Source organism: Erythrolamprus reginae, chromosome 1 (genome assembly GCF_031021105.1).
Source record: "Erythrolamprus reginae isolate rEryReg1 chromosome 1, rEryReg1.hap1, whole genome shotgun sequence".
Lineage (NCBI taxonomy): Eukaryota > Metazoa > Chordata > Lepidosauria > Squamata > Dipsadidae > Erythrolamprus > Erythrolamprus reginae.
The window spans coordinates 26,482,433-26,510,155 of record NC_091950.1 but is presented as its reverse complement, the minus strand read 5'-3'; the positions used below and the strand labels follow the sequence as shown (position 1 = coordinate 26,510,155).

General features: G+C 41.8%; 1 protein-coding gene across 1 annotated transcript in view; it reads right to left on the bottom strand.

Annotated features, from left to right (window-relative positions):
- The window catches only part of PDE4C (phosphodiesterase 4C), a 316,116-nt gene that overhangs the window by 32,728 nt on the left and 255,665 nt on the right, over positions 1-27,723 (bottom strand). Inside the window, exons 4-9 of the mRNA XM_070747975.1 lie at positions 23,743-23,934; positions 22,660-22,696; positions 17,984-18,057; positions 13,987-14,039; positions 8,933-9,045; positions 3,010-3,103 (exon numbers count right to left, since the gene is read on the bottom strand). Of these exons, the coding sequence (XP_070604076.1) occupies positions 3,010-3,103; positions 8,933-9,045; positions 13,987-14,039; positions 17,984-18,057; positions 22,660-22,696; positions 23,743-23,934 (563 nt within the window). The remainder of the gene's footprint in view (positions 1-3,009; positions 3,104-8,932; positions 9,046-13,986; positions 14,040-17,983; positions 18,058-22,659; positions 22,697-23,742; positions 23,935-27,723) is intronic.

The window sequence follows — 27,723 nt, the reverse complement described above, 5'->3', positions numbered from 1 at the left end:
AAATGGCTCTTTTGAATGCTGTGCCCATCCTTGATAGTAAAAATGAATAGGGGAGGAAAAAGGAGAACAATCCAATAAGGAATCATTCAATGACATAGAAACATAGAAGATTGACGGCAGAAAAAGACCACATGGTCCATCTAGTCTGCCCTTATACTATTTCCTGTATTTTATCTTACAATGGATATATGTTTGTCCCAGGCATGTTTAAATTCAGTTACTGTAGATTTACCAACCACGTCTGCTGGAAGTTTGTTCCAAGGATCTACTACTCTTTTAGTAAAATAATATTTTCTCACGTTGCTTTTGATCTTTCCCCCAACTAACTTCAGATTGTGCCCCCTTGTTCTTGTGTTCACTTTCCTATTAAAAACACTTCCCTCCTGAACATTATTTAACTCTTTAACATATTTAAATGTTTCGATCATGTCCCCCCTTATCCTTCTGTCCTCCAGACTATACATATTGAGTTCATTCATTCTTTCCTGATACGTTTTATGCTTAAGACCTTCCACCATTCTTGTAGCCCGTCTTTGAACCCTTTCTGAATATGAAGGGTCTATGACCCTTCATATTTGGAAAGGTGAATAGACATTTCTTCAACAGAATTCCTAAAAGTTAACATTGGAGGCATGTGAATTTCAAGGAGAGATTGTGTCACAATACAGATGCTGCCCCCAGAGTGAAAACCTACTTGCCTACTTGTATGTGAGTGCAAGATATCAACTTCTTCAATAGGGAATAATGTACTCTATATGTTTGCATCATACTATTCACATTTGGTAAGCGCTATTCTACACAAGAATTGACATACATTTGCGGCTCAGCATAATCTAATTTTTAAAGACTCATCCATGATCCGTGAAAAGGATCTTGGAATTGCAGTGATTATTTTAAACAAGACTCAACAAACAGTCCCTATTCAAAAGGTTTTGGGAATCTTTAGTAAAATAACTGATATTAAATTAGCTTTGCTGTTAGTTGATAAATCCCCACAGCTTGATTGCTTCTTCATTGCTTATTTGACCCCTATGACAATCATTAAGTGTTGTTCCACATGATTATTGACAAATGTAACTTTTTCTTTTATGTACGATGAGAGCATATGCATTAAGACAAATTCCTTGTGTGTCCAATCACACTTGGCCAATAAAATTCTATTCTATTCTTTATACAAAAGCAACATGAGAAAATATATTTTTACTAAAAGAGTAGTAGATCCTTGGAACAAACTTCCAGCAGACGTGGTAGATAAATCCACAATAACTGAATTTAAACATGCCTGGGATAAACATGTATCCATCCTAAGATAAAATACAGAAAATAGTATAAGGGCAGACTAGATGGATCATGAGGTCTTTTTCTGCTGTCAGTCTTCTATGTTTCTATTTATTTTGTGGATGTTTTATTCTTTTAGTGTTTTTAAAATTGCTTTATAAGGTTAGAATTGTAACCTGGCCAAAGTCACTTGGCTGAGTAGGATGGCTATAGAAATTGACTGACTGACTGACTGATGCTATTAGCTTCATAATTCTAGTATACAATTGCTGCGCTTAAGTTTTTTTTTAATATAGTACTGGAAAAAGTGCAGGGAAGAATATCAAAATAATGTAGGGCTAAAGCTAATCCGCTATCAGGAAAATATGTAAAATATGTAAAAAGCTGGAGAATTTAAGATATACATTAGAGGGGATACACTAGAGATGTATTAGAATAGTCAAAATGCAGCAGCAGTAGATAATGGGTCTCTCGGGAAGAGAAATGTAATGATAAGATATTTGGGACTAATTAAGGGAATCACTTTTCAGCAAACTAAAAGTTGAATGGTGGAAGGTCTGAAGTATAAAACGTATCAGGAAAGACTTAATGAACTCAATCTGTATAGTCTGGATGACAGAAGGAAAAGGGGGGACATGATCAAAACATTTAAATATGTTAAAGGGTTAAATAAGGTCCAGGAGGGAAGTGTTTTTAATAGGAAAGTGAACACAAGAACAAGGGGACACAATCTGAAGTTAGTTGGGGGAAAGATCAAAAGCAACATGAGAAAATATTATTTTACTGAATGAGTAGTAGATCCTTGGAACAAACTTCCAGCAGACGTGGTAGATAAATCCACAGTAACTGAATTTAAACATGCCTGGGATAAACATGTATCCATCCTAAGATAAAATACAGAAAATAGTATAAGGGCAGACTAGATGGACCATGAGGTCTTTTTCTGCCGTCAGACATCTATGTTTCTATGTTTAACTATGGTGTTCCAAATCACAGTGATGCGTGCTGAGTTGGGTAGTTTAAAAAGGAGATTAGACAAGAATGAGATTGTCTGTTATTGTGTATGTATGTCACCACCAATATCAGATGGAAGTACACTTCTGACTATTCATCATGGCAAAATTCAGAATAGAGTTGGAAGGATCTAATCCAACCCTGCTCCATGCAGGATCCACTAGTTAGTACATCTCTGCAGTTGACTATCCAGCCTCTGCTTGAAGATTTCTAGAGAAGACGAACTGATCCCTTCATGTGGCAATCTGTTCTACTGGTTGTCAAGTCGTATGATCAGGAACTCAGCTTGTACATGAAGAAGATGGCATTTATGTTTTTATTATAGAATTTCCAGGGATGTTCAGTTTCTCACTGTAGGAACAGAATATTAGTCTAGGCAGCTCTGCTACAGCACAGCTCTGCAAGATGCCTCTTTGGGTTGTTTTAAAAGAGAATAGGGGTAACCTCACATGAAGGGTGCTAGTTGTTCGAGCAATCTGGAATCCAAAAATACTAGAATTGAGTTTTTTTCACTTGTATTTCTCAAATTCTTTAAGGCCTATGGCTTATGTGCTAGGATCAGAAAGAGCAGTATGTATTGTAGGCTACTGTAGAATAACATTTCTTTAAACAGTTTATGTGTGCCTCTCCTTAGAGAAGCGACTGGCCCACTCTTCCATATCAATTTAACAATTTTCTCAAGAATTGCATTTGAAGACCATAAAGCTGATGACTCACCCAAGAATGTGTTGGAGATGTACTCGGATACCTGGTTTCCAGAACGGCTTGTTTCTGAGAGGTGTGTCAGTTCCCGATTGAGCATTCTTCTAAACTAGAGACAGAGAGGAGAGGAAAATCAACAACCTGTAGGGATCCATCACATCCTTTGGATTAGGAGCATCTGAATCCTATGTGCCCGGCCTTAAAGATACCACTGAACAGGAGGCCACTGTTAAAGAAAGAGGTCAGAGGCAAGGAAAGATGTTTTCAATACGGCACTTCAACAGCAGAAAAATATCTCTACTTAATTAATTTCTGAATTTTCTCAGCTGACTTCTGGTTATATTCAGAATCTGAGAAAGGACTGCCAAATTGCAAGCAAAGATGTCCATCCACTTCAATTTCTAAACATTGAAATAATAGATATCGAGTTGACATAGAACCTGAGACGTGAAAATGAGTCAAAAGAAAGCCAGTGTTGCAGAGGAAAAGCTAAACCACATTGAAGTCTTGATGAGTTGCAATTATCTTCTCATTATTTTGTGAGCTTTTAAATTATGTGCATTACTGATAGCATGTATGTCCAAAGAGAAGAAGAAACATTAAAGAATTTTTTTTTTTTAAAACCCAATGACTTGGGGAATTCTGATTTCACAAATCTTAGATAGATCTTCAATTTTACATTTTCAAAAGTGAAAATTTGAAAATTTTCAAACATCAAAGGTGAGATCAGGAATCTTGCTTCAAAACTAGTGTAAAAAAAAATCATTTTTTTAATTTCTGGAAAAGAGGAAAATACCAAAAGAAACTCCACAAAGAATTGGGGGATAAATACAACGATACATTCCTGTTGTATATTTTACTGCTTTTCTCAATCATGACCTAGTTCCAAGTCAGATGTGCTAGATCCCATCCACACCGAGACAAGCTTTCCATCCTATTACAGGATTCACCTTAACGAAAAATAATTATACTTACGGGAGACAATATGGACATTAAATTCTACAATGTGGATTAAGGCACCTAGTCCTTTCCTAGACTTGTTTAAAAATTTAGCTGGTGGGAAGAAGAATTCTGTGTAACTCAGAACACACAAGATTGCCTTGATCGCATTGCTTTGAAATAAGCTTCTTTTATAAATGTCTCTTCATCAAGTGATAAATTATGTGGGAGGGGGAGGACAGACACCCCCCCCCCCAAATAATGTTTCATCTGGCTGACCGGCATTATTCAACCAGTTTTGCAGAGTTCCTTCGAGAGCATTTAAAAAATAAATAAAAGCATTACTGATGTATCAAAAGCAGAAACCTCCCATCAACTCCTGAGATAAGGAGAGGATAACCTGGAGAATTAGAGAGGGAAAAGGCATTCCCGTTGCTGCAGAACAGCGTGCATTTAGGGGTGTGCATACGTACGTATGTGTGTTTGATGTTTGGTGTCTCTGACTAAATCTTTGCAGGGGCAAAACCCCTTTCCTGCACCTTTTTTGCTGGAGAGATTTGAGCCGAGAGAGTTACACGGTGCCAGGGAGTCCCCGCTGCTGTCTTACCTTGAGGCTGCTGTCCCAGAATGCGAACAACGAAGTGCTGGCGTCAGGCATCGCAACACCAAAAGTGCCAGCTTGTGTGGTGCGAGCCCACCCTTCTCTCCGAGGCGCCCTGGTTAGACCACGGATGCTCCTACGAAGGGGCCCCGAACTATTGTCCCAAGCTCTGCAACAAGGAGCCTGCGACGCTGAGAGTCAGGACAGAAGCTGAGGAAGGGGGAACGAAGTCCCCCCCCCTGCATCACTGCCGAAGGAAGGTCCTTCCATGGATGTACCAAGGCTGCTCCAGCATCAGGTACCTGTCCTTTCTGCTGCCGTCCAATCAGAAGCCAGAGGCACAGAGGCTGGAGCCGGTTCAGCTCTCTCATTGGCTCCCGGAGCCTCTGAGGAAGGCGATTTGCTTTAACCCCCGATGGTGCCCAGGCACGACAGAGTATGGAAGTTGCTTCCCAAAACTCTGTTTAGCAACAGCCGGAGGCTTTCAGAGAGGCCGGAGAAGAGGAATACTGGAAGATAGTAATCCCCTCCTCTTGTTTCGCCTCCTTCAAGGAAACAATGGGCAAATGGAGAGAGTATTCTTCCTAGGGTGGACAAAGGCTGGAGAAGGTTCTCTTTCTCTGCTCTCTCTCTCTCTTTCTCTGCTCTCTCTCTCTCTTTCTCTGCTCTCTCTCTCTCTCTCTTTCTCTTTCTCTCTCTTTCTCTCTCTCTCTCTTTCTCTCTTTTCTCTCTCTTTCTTTTTCTCTCTCTCTTTTTCTCTCTCCTCTCTCTCTTTCTCTCTCCCCTCTCTCTCTTCCTCTCCCTTTTTCTCTCTTCCTCTCTCTTTTTCTCTCTTCTCTCTCTCTCTTTCTCTCTTCCTCTTTTCTCTCTCTTTCTCTTTCTCTCTTTTTTCTCTCTTTGTCTCTATCTCTCTGTCTCTCTTTCTTTTATCTCTCTCTCTCTCTCTCTCGCTTCTGTCTCTTCCTCTCTTCCCTCTCTCTTTCTCTCTCTCTCTTTCTCTCTTTTTCTCTCTCTTTTTCTCTCTTTCTCTTTCTCTCTCTCTTTCTTTTATCTCTCTCTCTCTTTCTCTCTCTCTTTGTAAAATGTGCTCACAGTGATATGAAGGAAGGCTGATCTTTTTCAGGTTCTAAAAGTTGCAAGGGAAGGACACTTACAACAACAACAACAACAACAACAATAACAACATAGTTGGAAGGGACCTTGGAGGTCTTCTAGTCCAACCTCTTGCTCAGGCAGGAAACCCTACCCTACTTCAGACAAATGGTTATGCAACATCTGCTTAAAAACTTCCAGTGTTGGGGCATTCACAACTTCTGGAGGCAAGACGTTCCTCGGATTAATTGTTCTGACTGTCAGGAATTTTTTCCTTAGTTCTAAGATACTTCTCTCCTTGTTTAGTTTCCACCCATTGATTCTTGTCCTACCCTCAGGTGCTTTGGAGAATAGGTTGAATCCCTCTTCTTTGTGGCAACCCCTGAGATATTGGAACACTGCGATCATGTCTCCCCTGGTCCTTCTTTTCATTAAACTAGCCATGCCCAGTTCCTGCAACCGTTCCCCATATGTTTTAGCCTCCAGTCCCCTAATCATCTTTGTTGCTCTTCTCTGTACTTACTTAAACACATCCATGCCCTTCTGCCCCCCACAGATAGTCTGAACATTTTAAGCTAAAACTGAATTGAGTAGCTTGGCATTGTTTGGTCTATGCTCCAGATCAGTGTTTCCCAACCGTGGCAACTTGAAGATATTTAGACTTCAACTCCCAGAATTCCCTAGCCAGCAAATGCTGGCTGGGGAATTCTGGGAGTTGAAGTCCAGATAACTTTAAGTTGCCAAGGTTGGGAAACACTGCTCCAGATCATCGTATTAAGCCATCAAATAGTGATTGCATGTTGTATAAACCTTGCAAATGGGTGTTATTATCCCACTCTCATGGTTTGGAGTGTCCTCCACATAGATGCTCCCTTTTTCACTGGCTTCCAGCACAGTGTATCTTATTTTTTTTCATTATTAGTTTCCACTCTGTTGGAATCAATGGACCAGAAACTGAGTGAATGGTTAATGGAAGTTTCTTAAATTAGAATTTTTAAGTTTGTTTTTTTTAATGTATTATTAATTGCATTGCTTATTATTGTTTCTCGTATATGCTGTGAGCCGCCCCGAGTCCTCGGAAAGGGGCAGCATACAAATCCAATTAAATAAAAATAAATAAACTGGAAGTGTATAGAAGAATTGACAGAAGTTATTTGATTGCCTTGAACGAAAGGCAATAAAAGTTGCCAGCCATTTTAGCATTTTGAATACTGAGCCATACTTTTATTTCCCCGTTCCCCCAATTGTCTTCTCTCATTTTTTTTCCTGCTTAAATACATAAAAGTTATTTAAAGCAGTCACTTCCGTCTCTTCTGACCGATATCATGGTTTGTTTATTTGTACAACTGGTCAACTGAGGCTACTCTTCAGGAAGTTCACTAATGCTTCTCTTAGAAACATAGAAACATAGAAGACTGACGGCAGAAAAAGACCTCATGGTCCATCTAGTCTGCTCTTATGCTATTTTCTGTATTTTATCTTACAATGAATATATGTTTATCCCAGGCATGTTTAAATTCAGTTACTGTGGATTTACCAACCACGTCTGCTGGAAGTTTGTTCCAAGCATCTACTACTCTTTCAGTAAAATAATATTTTCTCATGTTGCTTTTGATCTTTCCCCCAACTAACTTCAGATTGTGTTCCCTTGTTCTTGTGTTCACTTTCCTATTAAAAACACTTCCCTCCTGGACTTTATTTAACCCTTTAACGTATTTAAATGTTTCGATCATGTCCCCCCTTTTCCTTCTGTCCTTCAAACTATACAGATTGAGTTCATCAAGTCTTTCCTGATACGTTTTATGCTTAAGACCTTCCACCATTTTTGTAGCCCGTCTTTGGACCCGTTCAATTTTGTCAATATCTTTTTGTAGGTGAGGTCTCCAGAACTGAACACAGTATTCCAAATGTGGTCTCACCAACACTGTATATAGCGGGATCATAATCTCCCTCTTTCTGCTTGTTATACCTCTAGCTATGCAGCCAAGCATCCTACTTGCTTTCCCTACCGCCTCTTCAGAGGAAAGAATAAAGCATACTGTGGGGAAAGGCACTGGCTGATGGCCAGTGGCCTAGAACAGCCCTTCCCTGGCTCTCTAGTTGCAACAGCAGAGGGATATATATCTTGCGAAGAGTTGCACTGGACGAACAGGGGTTGCAGACTTCTAGAATAACAACAACAAATTTTTTTTGCAAAGGTGGGTTGTGGAATGTTCTAAGCAGCAGCCCCATTTCTCAACTTTCAGCTGTTCCCCAAATTTTAATCCGCTCACAAAAGAAAGGAGGAATCCAATTGACTTTTGCAGGTGACACCAAGCTGGCGGGGGTAGCCAATACCCCAGAGAATAGGCTCAAAATACGGAAAGATCTAGATAGATTAGTACTGTGGGCTCAAACTAAGAAATGTTGAAAAAAGCAAAATCTTACACCAAGGTAAGAAAAACCTAAGACATGCATAGAATTTGGGAGAAAACACAGTTTAACAGCAACGACTGTGAGAGAGATCTTGGAGTTTTGGTGGATAAACAACTAAATGTGAACCAGCAATGCGCAGTGGTGGCTAAAAAAGCCAACACTATCTTAAACTGCATCAACAGGGGGATACACTCCAAGACAAAGGAGGTATTAATACCACTCTATAATGCCCTGGTCAGACTACACCTAGAGTACTGCATTCAATTTTGGTCACCACACTAGAAAAAGGACATTAAAACTGTAAAGAAACTACAGAAAAGAGCAACTAAAATGATAAAGGGGCTGGAAACCAAGACATACGAAGAGAGGTTGCTGGAACTGGGCATGGATAGTTTAGCAAAAAGGAGGGCCAGAGGGGGCATGATAGCAGTATACAGATATTTGAGGGGCTGTCACAGAGAGGAGGGGGTCACACTATTTTCCAGAGAAGCTAACCAGAGAGATTCAACCTGGAAATAAGGAAGAACTTCCTGACAGTCAGAGTGATCAACCAGTGGAACAGCTTGCCACCAGAGGTTGTCAACGCCCCATTACTTGACACATTCAAAAGAAAATTGGACTGCCATCTGGTTGGGGTGATGTAGGGTTTCCTGCTTGAGTAGGGGGATGGACCTGATGACCAGCAAGGTCCCTTCCAACTCTAATAACAAACAAACAAACAAACAAACAAACAAACAAAACCTTATGCCATTTTTTTTTAAAAAAATAACTCCATGGCCATAACACAACAATCAGTTCTCTGCCAAAAGGGGAACAGGTACCCAAGGTTGACAGTGGTCAAGAAAGAGAGAGAAGAGGGGAACTTCCTGTCTTTAGAGTTGCAGGCCTTACCTTGTTGGAAGCCATCTCACCGACCGAATGACGTGTTTGCAAGGTCTCCAGCTGATCCAGGCACCAGTCTAACTCTTCCAAGGTCTCAATAGCCAACTTTTGGTAGGCATCCTCTATGAAATGCAAAGAACATCATTGAAAATGCCATCTAGAAGGTATGTCTGTGCCACCTTAAGGAGTGGCACTGTTGAGTCTCCACAAACACACACTGAAAATTAGGTTCAAAACTGCCAATAAGTTGGGTAGCCCTAGATGGAAGCCACAGCCGTACAGTCTAAAAACTGGTTTTAGTTTGGGGGGGGGAAAAAGGTCCAGCTTTTAATTTTTGCACTAAACAATGTCGTTTCGCGGGACCCAGGGGAAGAGCCTTCTCTGTGGCGGCCCCGACCCTTTGGAACCAACTCCCCCCAGATATCAGAGTTGCCCCCACCCTCCTAGCCTTTCGTAAGCTCCTTAAAACCCACCTCTGTCGTCAGGCATGGGGGAATTGACATGTTCCCTCCCCCTAGGCTTATAAAATTTATGCATGGTACGCTAGTGTGTATGATTGGTTTTAATTTGTGGTGTTTTTTTAAATTAATTTAAATATTGGATTTGTCTTACATTGTATTGCTATTGCTGTGAGCCGCCCCGAGTCTGCGGAAAGGGGCGGCATACAAATCTGATTAAACTTAAACTTAAACTTAAACATGTGGCATCTCTCAGAACTATCAAGGTGGGGTCTAAATATCATGGAGGCATAAGTAAGGTTAAATGAAATGGGGTCATAAAAAGATCCTAGTTGTAATATTTGGAATCAGCTGGGAAGCAAATCCACAGCAAACAGACCAGGATCATTTGATTCAGAATATTATATTAGCCTCTTCAGGGAACAAGATGCTGATCCACATGGGATTGCCAGAAAAAAGTATTAATGATTTATAACGGAGTAGCTGCAACATAAATAAATGCTTTTATTTTGGATCGTTTTCCTTTAAGGGTTGCAATGCTAATATTTGAATTCGCTTTTGGGATTTTCCTTTGTTAACATTAACTCTCTTATTCTGTAGTTTTATTCTATAATAACTTGAAGCAGCAGTTTGGACATTGAATGCCTGCTGGAAAGAATAGTTTGCATATATTTAAAACGGCTGGAGCAATCTTTCAGCAACTTTGTCTGGGGAATTGTGGGAGATGAAGCCTATACATCTTAAAGTTGCTGAGGTTGAGAAACACATTGCTCGAAAAACAAGAAAGCTTTTTTTTCCTTTCAAGCATCGTACAATCTACATTTCAGCCTTTCCTGGGCTCAGGCCTGACAGAAGGCTACATTTAGTTTGTTTTGGCTTTAACGTACACGCTCATTCGTAGTGGCTTAGCGTTATGTGTGAACCAAGGCGCTATACTTATTCAGTATATTTTATTTTATTTTATTTTATTATTTATTTTGTCCAATGCACAATAATACACAATGAAGGTTATAGAGGTTATACTCGAGTAAAATATATTAGAGAAAGAATAGAAGTGAAAATTTAGGAGTAGAATATATCAATAAGAGAATAGAAGGATATTATGAGAGTAGTAGAAGAAGAATAGAATAGAAGAATAGTAGATACGATATATGAGATATAGGAGAGACAATAGGACAGGGGACGGGAGGCACGCTAGTGCACTTATGCACGCCCCTTACTGACCTCTTAGGAATCTGGAGAGGTCGACTGTGGATAGTCTAAGGGTAAAATGTTGGGGGTTAGGGGAAGATACTATGGAGTCCGGTAATGAGTTCCACGCTTCGACAACTCAATTACTAAAGTCATATTTTTTACAGTCCAATTTGGAGCGGTTAATATTAAGCTTGCATCTATTGTGTGCTCTTGTGTTGTTGTGGTTGAATCTGAAGTAGTCATTGATAGACAGGACGTTGCAGCATATGATCTTGTGGGCAATACTTAGATCATGTTTAAGGCGTCATAGTTGTAAGCTTTCTAGACCCAGGATAGTGAGTCTAGATAGATATCTAGACAGATATCTGTTTAGTTGATATCTATTTATTTATTTTATTTATTTATTTATTTTGTCCAATACACAATGAGGGTTTTAGTGGGTATATATCTATATACACATAGTAAAATACATGATGAAGGTTATAGAGGAGATACTCATAGTAAAATATATCTGAGAAGTAAGAGAAAAGAAAGTATAGTAATAGAACATATCAATGAAAGAATAGAAGAAGAGATATAGGAATAGAAGAAAGGTATAGGAGATATAGGAGAGCAATAGGACAGGGGACGGAAGGCGCTTATGTACGCCCCTTACTGACCTCTTAGGAATCTGGAGAGGTCAACCATGGATAGTCTAAGGGTAAATTGTTGGGGATTTGGGGATGACACTATGGAGTCCGGTAATGAGTTCCATGCTTCGACAACTCAGTTACTCAAGTCATATTTTTTACAGTCACCAACCAAACACTGAATTTTAGGGCAAAATCCTGGCTTTAGGCTGCCCTGACAATGCTCCCCTTGTCCAAAGAGGCAAGTTAAGGAAGCAGAGACGAGAAAGGGATAAGGAAGTAAATCGAGGCTTTCCGCCTTGTCATTCTGGGACTTTTGAGTGCCGTAGCCTAGGAATGCTGCTAAAGAGTCCTTGGCCGTAGCATCGGTATATATATGTTGCCTCCCCCTCACATTAACCTATCATCAACACACACACACACACACAATTTTTTTTTACTGCAGCATGTGCCTCTACGGCATCCCCTGCCTTCTGTCAGACAAGCCCATGGAGGTTGATATATGCTTCTGGGAAGGCATTTGCCCGATGTCAGGGGTGGGCCAAAGGTTTAGCAGACTGCAGGAGAGAGCGGAGGCGGCTCAGGTTGCCCCGAGGCAGGAAAGGAAGCTCTGCCCATCAGAAAGAGCCCGTCTCTGGTGGGGCTGCAGAGACCGGCTGGAAGAGAAGCGTTTTTGAATAATGGAACAACTGACGTCAATTGGAGACGTTCCACCCGCCGCAGAGGTGGCATGAAACGGAGCCAGAGAAGGAGGGGCAGGGAGAGGGCAGCCCAGAGCAAGCACAGACTGCGGAGGCTGGGAGGGGGTGTGGCGGGTAGGAGTGGAGGGCAAGTAGCCCACGGGAGGTGGAGGGGAAGAGAAGGGGGCAAGGCAGGCCCTGGGAGGCTCCCGTTGGAATCACCTGCAGTGGGCCTCAATACTACTCTCACACGTACAATGCATGAAAAGGAGAGCTGGTATCACCAATCATCCTCCCCCCCCCCTTTGCTTTTCTCTGAAGAAACCTTTTTTCCCCCCTTTTCTTTCTACAGCTTCAATACAGTTGCCTGCTGACATTGCCCACACACAAGCTACGAAGAGCCTCCCCGAATTTTTAGTTCAAACTTATTTATTTATTGGACTTTTATGCCGCCCCTTTCTAAGGACTCGGGGCGGCTCACAACATATAATAAAACAATATTTAACATTTCAGGCCCAATTAATTTAATAATAGTAATAGTAATAGTAATAGTAGTAGTAGTAGTAGTAATAATAATAATAATAATAATAATAATAATAATAATAATAATTTATTAGATTTGTATGCCGCCCCTCTCTGAGAACTTGTAGCTCGTAGACTATGTAATCTAAAACTAAAACCCCTAAAAAAACAGTCAAACTTGGCACGAATTCACTTGGAAAAAAGGGCAAATCATCCTTTCCCAATATTCAGACAGTGGTTGTGGTGGTTGGGAAGCAACTGTAGCGAAGTGTGAGGGAAATAAAACCTTGCAGGTATATAGACACGGGGTTGTCTTTTCCTCACACCTCCCAAAAAAAATGGAGTCTGTATAGTGAAGGGCTACCAAACGTTTTACTACCGCACTGTGGGCGGGGCTTATGCCCTGCATTTTCCTTCCACATCTTTCAGTGCAAATTGGGTGCTCTGGGGTGGAGCTCCATTTTCGCTACCCCACTGCATTCCCCGCCCCCCCATCCGGGCAGTAACCCTCCGCTGAGTCTGTAGCACAGTGGTTCCCAACCTATTTTTGGCCATGGCCCACCTAAGCACCTCTAAAATCCTGAGGCCTCCCCGCCCGTGACATATAATTCTTATTATTCAAAAAGTGAACTATTCACGTGGAGGTAGCCTAAAAGGCCATTCACTAGGTTTAAACAAGGTTCCAACTGCCCCCATTAAAAATAAAATTACCCCCCTGTGAGGCGTGGGCCCCACATTGGGAACCAGGCCTGTAGCACCTCCAATTTAACAAGCTAACCTTTTAAAATTAAAAATTATAAAAAAGCTTTTTTCGTGCACAGAGTTTAGCTTGTGGAAGCCCGACAGGAGATTTTGACAAATTCAGAAGGGAAGACCTATTAATAGCCGTGAAGCCATGAACCGAGGCTGAGACTTCCAATCTAGCTCTGAATGTTAGTTAGTCTGGGATCGACCACAGAAGGGCATCGGCCTAACTTGGTGGAAGCATCGGATTGGCCTCTCTTGAAAGCCAGATGCTGGGTGATATAGACCTGCTTGGATCCAAATTAGTTGGTTTCCTTTTACAAGCTTATGAGCTTTCCAGGTTGTAATATGGGCCGCCTCACAAGATGAGGCCATTTTACTTCAATGAGAGTTAAAAAAAAGGAAAAAAAAGATTTTTCCAGGTGTGGAAAGAATTCTATATATGGTTGAGCCAAAGATTGAATACAAAGATTGCTGCATGAAAGGGGATAAATAAAGTTAAAAATCTTGTTTAAGTTAAGAATAACAGTTTAAACTTGAATTGTACTACTATTTGACCAGATATATATTCACATGTTGAAAGTTCGTAATTAAGCAAATTGGTTATACTTTAAACTGAATAACATACCATAGGTATCACTACCATACAAGAGAACGTGATGAGGCTGTCGGGGAGACAGCCGGGAAGGGAGGGGGATTTGTAAAGTCTTATGTGTGTATTGTTGTGTATATGTTTTTTACATGTAAATATTTCCAATAAAAACCTTTTTTTCCAAAAAAATAGAGAGTTAAAAAAAGAAAAAGAAAACATCCCAGAGACAGCAGAGAGGGTTTACCTGATAGATTGACCTTAGAGGTAGAGAGGGGATTGATGGGACCAGATGTTCGCCTGCAAAATAGAGCACAAAGTTAACCTTCGCTGAAGCCCTGCGGTTCGCTGTGGCTGGGGATGGAGAGAAGGGAAAACCCCCCCAACAAGCTACAGTGGTACCTCTACCTAAGAATGCCTATACTTACGAACCTTTCTAGATAAGAACTGGTTACTCAAGATTTTTTTGCCTCTTCTTAAGAACCATTTTCTACTTAAGAACCTGAGCCCAGAAAAATTTCCCAGGAAATTTGAGAGCAGCACGAAGGCCTGACAAGTTTCCTGCCATTCCGCCTTTAATCCTGGCCATCTTGGGCTTTTCTGGGCTGCCAGAGGAGCCTTTCGGTGGCGCTTAAGGAGGCTTTGGCAGCCCAGAGCGAATGGAGTGTTTTCCTTTTTCTGGGTGCTTGGAGAGGGAATAAACCACTTCTCTGTGGTGACTCCCTCGCGCTGCCTCCCATACACCCGGCATGAGGTTGCCTCCCAGAGCATCTGGGTGCAAAACGGCAAAAGGGGGCGCTTCGCCCCGGCCAGATCAATTCGGCTTCAGCCAAACTGAGGAGTCACCACAGTGAAGGAAAGGCGCCGGCTACAAAGCAAGCGAGCGAGAGAAGAAGGGAACCCTTCAGCATGGGAAGGAAGAGGAAGCAGATAGCAGCAGCCTTTCGGTCAAAGGAGTGGGGGGTTCCTCCCTCTCTCCAGCTTGGGTTTTTCTCTCTGGCACGGTCTATGGGAGGCAGTCTCGTGCTGGGTATATGGGAGGCACATGCTCCTCCTCGCCACCCCAGAGCCCCTTTTTATTTTTAAGCCTTAAAATTTTGGATTTTTTTGATTCCCCTCACCTCACCTTCTTCCTTCGATAGCCACTGTCTTCCTCCTCTTTTTCCTCCTCCTCCTCCCACCCAAATTCTGAGCTTTTATTTCTTTCCTAATGGGTTTGCACGCATTATTTGCTTTTACATCGATTCCTATGGGGAAAATTGCTTCTGCTTACAAACCTTTCTACTTAAGCACCTGGTCACGGAACGAATTAAGTTCTTAAGTAGAGGTTCCACTGGCACCAGTGACTCAGCCTTCTATCCTTCCGAGGTGGGTAAAATGAGGACCCAGATTGTTGGGGGCAATAGGCTGACTCGGTAAACCTCCTAGAGAGGGCTGTAAAAGCACTGTGAAGCGGTATATAAGTCTAAATGCTATTGCTATTATGTGCCCCCCTCCCATCTTGACATGGGAATATCAGTCTTCTGGAGACGGATATATTCATGTCAAGAGTCATATTTTTTTTACGTTGAAGGGGAGGGAAGGAAAAAAACACAGGCTGTCAGTTGGGAAGAGTTCACAGCTACATCATGGGAGCTCTCGTCTGCATCATCCTGCTCCCCTGCAACATCTCAGCAACTGTTGGTGGTGCTCCCAGGGGTCTTTTTTTAACATGGGAAGAGTCTCCTGGAAAATCATCATTCGTGTGGGAAACAAGGGCACTTACTCTTTCATTTTTTTTCCACAGCCCAGGAATCTATTAAAGATGGAGCTTGCAAATTGTTTTGACTACTGTAATGCATCTTTGAGCGTCCTGTGGGGATTCCATAGGACGCTCAAAAATGCATTACAGTTGTCAAAATTGGGGTACCTACCCCCGCCAAAGATAATACTATTTATTTATTTATTTATTTATTTATTTATTTGGATTTGTATGCCGCTCCTCTCCGAGGACTCGGGGCGGCTCACAACATATATAAAGAGACAAGGTTCACCTGGTGCGCCAGTTGCGGCCCTATTTGGACCGGGAGTCATTGCTCACAGTCACTCATGTCCTCATCACCTTGAGGCTCGACTATTGTAACGCTCTCTACATGGGGCTACCTTTGAAAAGTGTTCGGAAACTTCAGATCGTGCAGAATGCAGCTGCGAGAGCAATTATGGGCTTCTCTAAGTATGCCCATATTACTCCAAAACTCCGCAGTCTGCATTGGTTGCCGATCAGTTTCCGATCACAATTCAAAGTGTTGGTTATGACCTATAAAGCCCTTCATGGCACCGGACCAGAATACCTTCGGGACCGCCTTCTGCCACACAAATCCCAGCGACCGGTTCGGTCCCACAGAGTTGGCCTTCTCCGGGTCCCGTCGACTAAACAATGTCGTCTGGCGGGACCCAGGGGAAGAGCCTTCTCAGTGGCGGCCCCGACCCTCTGGAACCAGCTCCCCCCTGAGATCAGGATTTCCCCCACCCTCCTTGCCTTTCGCAAACTCCTTAAAACCCACCTCTGCCATCAGGCATGGGGGAACTGAAACATCTCCCCCTTGCCCATGTTGTTTTGGTGTTAGATTGATTGTGTGCTTGTTTTTTTAATATTCTGGGGTTGTTTTTTATGATGTTTTTAGCTTAAAATTGTAATTGTATTGGTGGGTATTGGATTTGTTATTATGTATTGTTTTTACCATTGTTGTGAGCTTCCCCAAGTTTGCGGAGAGGGGCGGCATATAAATCCAATAAATCTAATCTAATCTAATCAATAATAAAATAAATCCAATTAATACATTAAAAAACAATCCTTAAAAATCTAGTTTAAAAACGTCCATTTCCATTCATTCAACAATCGTACTAAAAACATTCGTTGGTCAGGGGGAAGAACTCGTAACTAGTGATGGGCGAACCGAACCCGCACAATTCGGGTCCGTGCCGAATTTTGCGGTGTTCGGTATGCTGAACACGAACATGAAATTTTTCCAAAGTTCGGGCAAAGTTCGGGCTCGTGTTCGGCGTTCGGAGCTTTGGCATCACCGGCGTCAAAGCTCCGCCCCTGGAATCTCTTCATGGGAGGGATTCCCCATTTGGGTTCGAGTTTGGGTTTGGTTCGGGTTCGGCTAAATTTTGCGTAAAATTTGGCCGAACTTGCCGAACTCGAATACCGTTGGGTTCGCCCATCACTACTAGTAACCCCAGGCCTGGCGACAAAGATGAGTTTTTAGGCTCTTTCGGAAGGCAAGGAGGGTGGGGGCACTGCGAATCTCCAGGGGGAGCTGATTCCAGATGGCAGGGCCCCCCACAGAGAAGGCTCTTCCCCAGGTCCCACCAGCTGACATTGTTTGGTCGATGGGACCCTGAGGAGACCCACTCCATGGGACCTCACTGGTCGCTGGGATTCGTGTGGAAGAAGGCAGTCTCGGAGATAGTCTGGTCCTATGCTATGTAGGACTTTATAGGTCATAACCAACACTTTGAATTGTGTCGGGAAACAGATTGGCAGCCAATGCAGTCCGCGAAGTGATGACGAGATATGGCCATGTCTTGGAAGGCTCAAAAGCACTCACGCGGCTGCATTTTGGATGATCTGAAGTTTCCGAACACTCTTCAGAGGTAGCCCCATGTAGAGAGAGTTGCAGTAGTCGAACCTCGAGGTGATAAGAGCACAAGAACACAAGAATGACCATGCGAATCCTGTACTTGTTAGGACTAGCAGAAAACCTGTAATATGTTTAATTGGGTGTATGATCAATGGGATGTCTCTTCCCTTGTTTATACGGAGCGCTCTTTTGTACAAATCTATTAGTTATTGACAAGTCTGCCAAAAACCAGAATTACCAGCCATCCAGAAAACTGACATACCCATATTCATAAAATGAAACAGTCGAGGGTTATCTGGGTAACAATAGCACATAGACTTATATACTGCTCCACATTTTACTCAATCCATAACATCTCCTGGCTCTAAAAGCCATGTGCAAACTACGGAAGTACATCTGAAGGCATGTGCAATGTTCTAATGTGCAGAAATTATGGTTAAACGTGTGGCAGAAAGTGGACTTTTGTGTGTGAGGTTAAATGTGTATAGATTTAGATCATAAAAAAGGGTTTCTGCAGGTTGATCGAATGCCAAAGCGGGGCACAGTTTCGCCAACCACCCCTTTAATTGCCCAATTCCCACCCAATTCCTTCCTTCCCCGCCAGAACCTGTCACTCACTTGTTGCAGACATGTTCCCGGAGGTGGGTCAAGACAGCAAAGTTGCTACGAACCGTCCGCAGGCTGGCCAAGACCTGTGAGTGGGGGAAGAAGAGCATCCATTGAAAGTTATGTGTGGTTATGATTGATGTAGTATCGATTGCTTTTAAGGTAGTGGTTTAGTTACAGTTTTTAATTACAGTACTGTATTAGATTTGTATCTGTATTGTTCAAATGTTGTTGTGAGCCACCCCGAGTCTTCGGCGAGGGGCGGCCTACATGTCTAATAAATTATTATTATTATTATTATTATTATTATTATTATTATTATTATCCCTCAGAATCAACCGTGTAGTGGCTTTTGGTCTCACATATGAATACTTGTTAGCTGGATTTGCAAAAAAAAATATTTTTCAGTAATCGAATCAATGCACTTATTGGATTTGCCTCCTACAGTGAACCATAAATGAAATAAAAGATTAATCAGGCCACAAAGTTAGCCATGGTTAAAATTTACTTATTTATTTATTCATTCATTCATTTATTTGTTCATTTGTTTATTTATTTATTTTGACTTCTATGCCACCCAATCCCGAAGGATAATAAGTAAGTAAGTAAGTAAGTAAGTAAGTAAGTAAGTAAGTAAGTAAGTAAGTAAGTAAGTATTGCTGTGAGCCGCCCCGAGTCTGCGGAGAGGGGCGGCATACAAATCTGATAAATAAATAAAATAAATAAATAAATAAATAAATAAGTAAGTAAGTAAGTAAATAAATAAATAAATAAATGAACAAACAAACAAACAAACAAACCATAAATGAAATAAAAGATTAATCAGGCCACAAGTTAGCCATGGTTAAAATTAACCAAGTTTAGCATATTTTATGCTCTTGGTCTTTAACTGACCAGGTTATATGAGCCAAGCTTGAAAGGAAGCCACGCTTAGGAGGGCTTCCCTTCATACAATTTTTGCTGAAACCCTCTCTTCCTTTAGAACAGTGGCCTCCAATTTTGGCAACTTTAAGCCTGGCAAGCTGGCTGGGGAATTCTGGGAGGTTTTTTTTAAAAAATTGTTTTGTCAAGTATGTATTGGTGGTATACAGAGATATAATAATATTTATATACATGATACTAGTAAAAGAGAAACAGTAGTGTTATGTTTGCAAGTTGTTAGAATAAATGTGATCACTGATTTTTTACAGTCAAGTTTGGAGCGGTTCGTATTAAGTTTGAATCTGTTGCGTGCTCTTGTGTTATTGCGGTTGAAGCTGAAGTAGTCATTGACCGGTAGGATGTTGCAGCATATGATCTTGTGGGCGATACTCAAATCGTGTTTTAGGCGCCGTAGTTCTAGGCTTTCTAGGCCCAGGATTGTTAGTCTATTTTCGTAGGATGTTCTGTTCTGAGTGGAGGAGTGAAATATCTTCTGGTGAAATATCTTTGGACATTTTCAAGGGTGTTGATGTCTGAGATGTGTATGGGTTCCAGACAGATGAGCAGTAGTCTAGGATGGGTCTGGCAAAAGTTTTGTAGGCTCTTGTGAGTAGTGTGAGATTGCCTGATCAGAAGCTGCGTAGGATCAGGTTAACAACTCTAGAGGCTTTTTTGGCGATATTGTTGCAGTGGGCTTTGGCACTTAGGTCATTCGATATTAGTATTCCAAGGTCTTTTACTGAGAGTGGGTTGGCAGATGTGGGTTTGCAGTCAGTCTCTTTTCCTCCCAGACTACCAAGTCTGCTTCTCAGTGGTTTTGCAGCTAACAGAAATTGGTAGAATAAAACCAGGAGTTTTAATTTCGCTGTCTGATGAAGGAGAGGGTGAGGCTGTTTTTAACCTTCCTTCCCACATAGTATACCAAAACTCTGGATCCCAAGAGGGAAAAATTGCTTGCTCACTCCAGGTGGTGAATTCATTCTCCCATGTACTTCCCTTCTCTTAAGAGACAAATTTATTTCCTCCTGCAGAACACTGTTTACAGAACAGGGAGGTATCCCAAAGGAGGGACATGGGAATGCCAAACCAATACAGATAGTGTTCGAATTAAAAAGTGGGGTCCAGAATTCCCAGTGCTAAGCAAACAGGCTGTTATGTGAGTCATGCTTGATTTTACCACCTTTTTTTTTTGCTGTTATTAAATCACTGCAGTTTTTAAGCAAATCAGACATCAACTCCCAGAATTCCCTAGCGAGCTGGCTGGGGAATTCTGGGAGTTGAAGTCCTCCAGGCTTAAAGTTCCCAAGGTTGGAGGCCTCTGCTTTAGAAGATAAGGTCATTAGGCGAATACAGCTTCCCCAGTTGACTTTGCTTGTTGGAAGCCAATTGGGATGATCACAAATGGCAAACATTGACCTCAGGAGATTGCAAGTGTTATAAATTCATGCTAGTTGCCAATATGAGCCATGGTGGTGCAGCAGGTAGAGTGCTGTACTGCAGGCCACTGAAGCTGACTGCAGATCTGTAGTGGTTCAAACCTCATTAGGTTGACTCAGCCTTCCACTCTTCCGAGGTGGGTAAAATGAGGCCCCAGATTGTGGGGACAATATGATGGCTCTGTTAAAAAGTGCTATTGCTAACATGTTGTAAGCTGTCCTGAGTTTAAGGAGAAGGGTGGCATAAAAATCAAATGAATGAATGAATGAATGAATAAATAAATGAATGAATGAATGAATGAATGAATGCCTGACATTTGATCACATGATTGTTGGGAATGCTATAAGGGTCATAGGTTTGAGAGCTGGTTGTAAGCGGGGATGGGCTACCGGCCGGAATAATGGAAACGCTGTTCCAGTGGTGGCAATGGAGTGTGTAGCTTAGATCCATTGCTGATGGACGGGCACGCAATGTGCACACGCAACTGGTGCGATTCCGGTAAAAATTACCGGTTTTTTTGCTACCACACATGCACGGAAGCAAAGAAACCGGCAATTTTTGCTGTTACAAGGACATCCGCGCATGAGATTTCGGCTGCTGCACATGTGCAGTAGCTGAATATTGCTGCGGCACCTAGAGCGGCAGCTGGGGCCAGCAGCCAAAGCAGCCTTCTCAAGCTCTGGCCGCGTGGCCTGCTTGAGAAAAATGCCTGTGGCGCGGGAGAGCACAGAGCAGGCCATGCGGTCAGAGCTAGGGGCCTGCTCCCTGCACCATGGGCCATCTTCTCAGTGCCCCTGCAGGAGGTTCTGCATTGGAGCAAGGAAATGGCCTGGTGGGCCTCTCGCAGTGTGGCGGGGACAGCATGGCAGAGTGGGCAGTGGATGGGCCGCTCATGGCGGAGCTGCTGCTCTGAGTGGCGACGAGTGGGGGGGGGCATGCAGGGCGAGCCTATTTCCAGGCCTTTTGTCTTCTGCGCATGCGCAGAAGTGAAAAAATCCCATATATTTTCCCAGGAAAATATATGAATCAATAAGGAATGTTGTTAATGTGTTACACCATGCTACCACTACTAAAAGGAAACTGGGAATTTTAAAATTGGATGTGTATAAAGCTTTTGATAAAGTTAATCATAATTATTTATATCAGTTATGTAAGGATTTAAACATGGGAGATAATTTTTGTGAAACTATAAAGGGAATATATAAAGAAAATACAGCCTATATTAGAGTTAATGGACATAGAACGGAAAAAGTTAAAATTCAAAATGGCACTAAACAGGGTTGCCCATTATCTCCAATGTTATTCGCAATGGCAATAGAGGTGCTAGCCAATAAGATAAGGAAGGAAAAAATCTGGAGAGGATACCAAATTGGAAAATTAGAATTAAAATTAAATCTCTTTGCAGATGATGCTATTATATTAACTGAGACTCCGATTGAAATGATTTAAAAAAATAATGATTATGCTACAGGAATGTAAACAACAGTCAGGACTATCAGTTAATATGGAAAAATCAGAGAAGCGAAAAAATCCCAAAATCTCGCATGCACGCATCCTGGCACTCCCGGCCCATTCCGGTAGCACTGGGAGGGATGGTCTGCTCCTGGTTGTAAGTCACTTTTTTCAATGTTGTTGTCACTTTGAACCAGAAGTCTTCAAACCTGGCAACTTTAAGACTTGTGGACTTCAATTCCCAGAATTCCATTCCGTGCTGGCTGGGGAATTCTGGGAGTTGAAATCCACAAGTCTTAAAGCTGCCAAATTTGGAGACCCTTCCTTTGAAAAGTTGTTAAACAAAGGGTTGTAAGTTGAGGACTACCTGTCTGTGAGGTATGTATATTAAGGGCAGCAAGAAGATTGATAAAAAAAGATATAGATGGGATTCAGAGCGGAATCCTGAAAAGCTATGCATAGCAGAAGCAGAAAAATCCATTATATTTGCTCATATAAACTTCTTGGGTGGGAGATAAGGAAGATAAAAAACAGATAAAAACCAATTATGCAGCATTAATTCCTGAAATATCTAGGTATGTTATGTGACGGTGGCCAACAAGTTAAATTACTTTTTGAAAGAATTTTTAAAAATGAAAAGTGAGGAAGGGTCCATGAGAGACAACCGCTCCCCACCCCCAATGCTTTCCAGAGAAAAAAGGCTACAATTCACAACAACAGTGACTTGGCCGCAGCCTTAACATATCAGGTTGGAGGAAGCCACATCGGGAACATTATCTCATCATGCTTCTGAACACGTTCTTAACTGGGCACGGGGACACAGCATGCCAAGATTGACAAGGGTGGACCATTTTCAGCCCTAAAGAGAATACACCTACCTGTGCAAAAGGGGTAACAATCAGGTCTTCTCCATGCCTGCAAGTGAAAAAAAGAAGGATGTTAATGGCTACAAAAGTCCCAAGAGTGGGTTCAATTTCTGAACAGAGCGTGAAATGCCATGGTCATTGCCCTATCTGGATAACATCCCTGCCCTCAGCTAACTTAGAGTAATTGCCCTGGAATATATAGATGGCCTTGGAACTGGTTCGTGTGGCTCTGGTTTTACAGGCAGAAGAGGAGCATTGAGAAATTCCACATCACAGAGAATGTCAAAGATGGAAAAGAAAGAAGTGGGCATGGGGCAATTTGATGATCGTGCAGAATGCGGCCGCAAGAGCAATCATAGGCTTCCCATATCTATGCCCATGTTTCGTCAATGCTGTGTGGCCTGCACTGGCTGCTGATCAATTTCCGGTCACAATTCAAAGTGTTGGTTATGACCTATAAAGTCCTACATGGCATCGGACCAGAATACCTTCTGCCGCACGAATCCCAGTGGTCCCACAGAGTTGGCCTTCTCCGGGTCCCGTCGACAAAACAATGTCATCTGGCGGGACCCAGGGGATGAGCCTTCTTTGTGGCGGCCCCGGCCCTCTGGAATCAACATCCTTCGGAGATTAGGACTGCCCCCACCCTCCTTGACTTTTGCAAACTTTTGAAAACCCACCTTTGTCACCAGGCTTGGGGAAATTGAAATACCCCTGTTCCATTTTAGGTATGGTTTGCCCGGACTGTATGATTGGTTTTATAAGAGTTTTTAAATTTGTTTTTTTAATATTGGATTTGTATCTCATGTATTATTTGTTGTGAGTCGCTCCGAGTCATTATTATTATTATTATTATTATTATTATTATTATTATTATTATTATTATTTATTAGATTTGTATTCCGCCCCTCTCCGGACTTTTATAATAATAATAATAACAACAAAACAACAAAACAACAAAACAACAAAACAACAAAACAACAAAACAACAAAACAACAAAACAACAAAACAACAAAACAACAAAACAACAACAACAACAATAATATTAGCCTCACGTTCTGCTAGCAAAAGGCTGAAAAATGTATTGTGCTTACATGTCACTGCTGACGGAGGAATTGCGGGACATGGCTTTTGGGGAGAGGTCATAGTCGCTGTCCGATCGGTAGAGAAAGGACTCCCGACGTTGGCTGTGGGGCGTTGTTCCTTGTAAAACAAGCCCCAGGCCCAGATTGGCCTGGGAACCCAGCGGACTTCGTCCTGGAGAGAAGCCATTCTCGACATCAAAGCTGTAGAAAGACAAAAAGAAAACCCCAAAATGTAAAACAATTGCTCCAGTTGCTTTGCTCAGTCTTTTCCCATTGAAAGGAACATTTTATTTTTAAAGAAACATAGAAACATAGAAGATTGACGGCAGAAAAAGACCTCATGGTCCATCTAGTCTGCCCTTAGACTATTTCCTGTATTTTATCATAGGATGGATATATGTTTATTCCAGGCATGTTTAAATTCAGTTGCTGTGGATTTATCAACCATGTCTGCTGGAAGTTTGTTCCAAGCAACTACTACTCTTTCAGCAAAATAATATTTTCTCACATTGCTTCTGATAAGAAAGTTTAAGAATTGGCTATGTTTTAATTCCTGGAAGGAGAATAGTGAGCTTTATCTATAATTGACAAGATGACCATGGATGATGGTTCTTGGTGTACCACTTTAGGAAATTTTTGGTATCTATAAGATTTTGAGAGGAATATTTGGTGCCCTAAAATTTCATGGAGAAAACCAAGTCCACTATAGAGTGGCTTCAATTCATTTATTCACCACTTGATGTTTAATTCTATGTAAAAAAAAAAGTAAGAGAGAAACAATAACACACTAAGAAAACTGACATACATACAATAGTTCCTGAAATAAACCACTAAAACCTTGATTTATGATCTTATCAACCATTTAAAGTTCTGATGGACCTTCCAGGAAGTACTTATAACCCAGTTCTGTCCCCCCCCCCCCCGATCACATGATTGTATGTCAGGCACCTGGCAACATTTTTGGTCATGTGTAGTGTCCCATGGTTGTTTTTGCTGAAAACTGGCACCTCCTTCAAATTTTCAGCAAAAAAATTTGCATAGCAAACCATTGGTTCACTTAATTAATTAATTAATTAATTAAATTTGTATGCCGCCCCTCTCCGTAGACTCGGGGCGGCTCACAGCAGTAATAGAAAAACAATGTACAATACAAATCTAATAATTAAAACTAAAAACCCATAATTTAAAAAACATGCACACAACAGACCATAAATAAACAATATAGGCCTGGGGAAGTTATCTCAGTTCCTCCATGTAATTAGCACTGCATTTGTTTTACTTTCGCCAGACCCATCCTCGAATACAGCTCATCTGTTTGGAACCCATATCGCATCTCAGACATTAACACCCTTGAAAATGTCCAAAGATACTTCACCAGAAGAGCCCTTCATTCCTCCACTCAAAATAGAATACCCTACGAGACTAGACTTTCAATCCTGGGCCTAGAAAGTTTAGAACTAAGACGCCTTAAACAAGATCTAAGTATTGCCCACAAGATCATATGCTGCAATGTCCAGCCTGTCGGCGACTACTTCAGATTCAACCACAACAACACAAGAGCACACAACAGATTTAAACTTAATATTAACCGCTCCAAACTTGACTGTAAAAAATATGACTTCAGTAACCGAGTTGTCGAAGCGTGGAACTCATTACCGGACTCCATAGTGTCATCCCCAAACCCCCAACACTTTACCCTTAGATTATCTATGGTTGACCTATCCAGATTCCTAAGAGGTCCGTAAGGGGCGAGTACAAGTGCACTAGAGTGCCTTCCGTCCCCTGTCCTATTGCTCTCCTATATCTCCTATCCCTTTCTTCTATTCCTATATCTCTTCTTCTATTCTTTCATTGATATGTTCTATTACTATATCTTCTTTTCTATTCTTTCATAGATATATTTTACTATGAGTATCTCCTCTATAACCTTCATCATGTGTTTTACTATGTGTATATAGATATATACCCACTAAAACCCTCATTGTGTATTGGACAAAATAAATAAATAAATAAAATAAAATAAATAAAAATCGTTGCATTTACTTTATGACTATCGGTGTCTATGGAGATTCTCATCCATGTCATGGTTGTCCCAACAATGCTTTTTCCAAAAAACAACTGGATTTTTTGGTTTTTGTTCTTTGAAGATGTTTTGCTTCTCAGGCAAGAAGCTTCTTCAACTCTAGCTGGATAGTGGGGAGCGGAAGGATTTATACTCTTTGCAGACAGCTGGACATTTGCATTCTTTTACCGTGTTGTTACGGTCACTTGAAAGTTTATTTGTGTCATCAAAGTCACCTGAGTGGTGCAAATGGGTGTGGAGCCTTCTTGGAACTGTTGAAAGGACGGTGTTGTAGACTTGAGATAAACAATGTTGTATCGCTCCCCATCTGTTGAGAAAGAGGGGGGATAGCCCTTCCTCTGTTTAGAATAGAATAAAACAACCTTGGCCACTTGAAGACATTTGGACTTCAACTCCCAGAATTCCCCAGCTGACTGGGGAATTCTGGGAGTTGAAGTCCAGATATCTTCAAGTGGCCAAAGTTGGGAAACACTGAAATATAATTCTTTATTGGCCAAGTGTGATTGGATACACAAGGAATTAGTCTTGGGTGCTCTCTGTGTACATAAAAGAAAATATACATGAATTTTGACAAACCAGTGTCTTCTCTGTCCAAAATATGGACTTTGTTGTCCTCAAAAGAGTGCCCTATGTCTTTTAAATGCAGATGGACAGCTAAATCTAGTCCTGATCTGTGTATACCACACCCAATTAATGACCACCGCAAAAAGGTTGTAAAAACTGGTCTGGTCACATGAAGACCCATTTTCCAATCATCATGATTTATGATTATCATAGTCAGGTTTCATTACCGTCATAATGCAATGTACAGGGTGTGTTCCAAAAGTAATGCAATTTTTAAAAAAGTAATTTATTGAACAGATTTGCACAAACAGTTAAAATTCTACAAATTTTTCCCAGCAACTCTGCCATGACCGGTAAGCGCCCTGTAAGGCGTCTTCAGGGACCTCTCGCAAGGTCTTCATCATGGCTGATTGGATCTCTTCTATGGATGGGTTCCTTTCAGGGCTGGGAACAAAAAGAAGTCTGCTGGGGTGACGTCTGTTCTGCCTGACTGGCTCAGGCAATGCGTAATAGTCCAAGGAAAAGAAATCAAACACACACGTGCTCTGCTAATCAGCAAACTTGTATTAAATAAACAAAAAAGGGTTACTCAAAACAGTTCTTAGTGTCCAAAAACAATGATAGTGCAAGGCTTACTTCAGCCGCATACAAAAACACAGGAAAAAACAAACAAAAACAACCTGGAATGAGCAAAGATGTTTCAGGAGTCCTTTTGAATCTTTGAAGCAAACAGCAAGTCCCAGAGTTTTCATCTTCCACTTGTCTGAAAAAGCTGGGTTGAAAACTCCAACGGCACGGAACGGAAACTTCAGAGTAGGAACCACAAAATAACACAGATAAACAGCCACAGTTTGCCTTGGGCCGTTGTTCCCTTTTATACCTTTAGCCCTCATTAAGCGAACAACACCCTCAGTATAAGAACCACACCCAGCCCAGGTGCTACTCTGATGACTTGTAATACTCCTTAAAGCGATCCCTTCTTTGCATAGCTCTTCGGCTATGCAGATCAATATATTGATCTGCAGAAGAATCCAGAGACGAAAAACTGTCTGAGGGACTGTATGTCAAATTCCCTGGGCTGTCTGCTGAATCCTGCATCCCAGTGGTCTCGTCCTCCTGGCTGTCTGCCACGTCTTCCTGGCTGTCTGCCACATCTTCCTGACTGTCAGCCAGGCTTTTGCATTCACTTTGTGCCGCGTCTCTCCCATCTGTGGGAGCAACGGCTGGCCCAGGCCCAAACACAACAGACGTCAGGATTATAGGGGGTGGGGGGTGGAGCAGCGTTGGCACCTGGTGTTTGACCATGATCTCGCGGACTCGTAGCGCACATTTTTCATCCATAG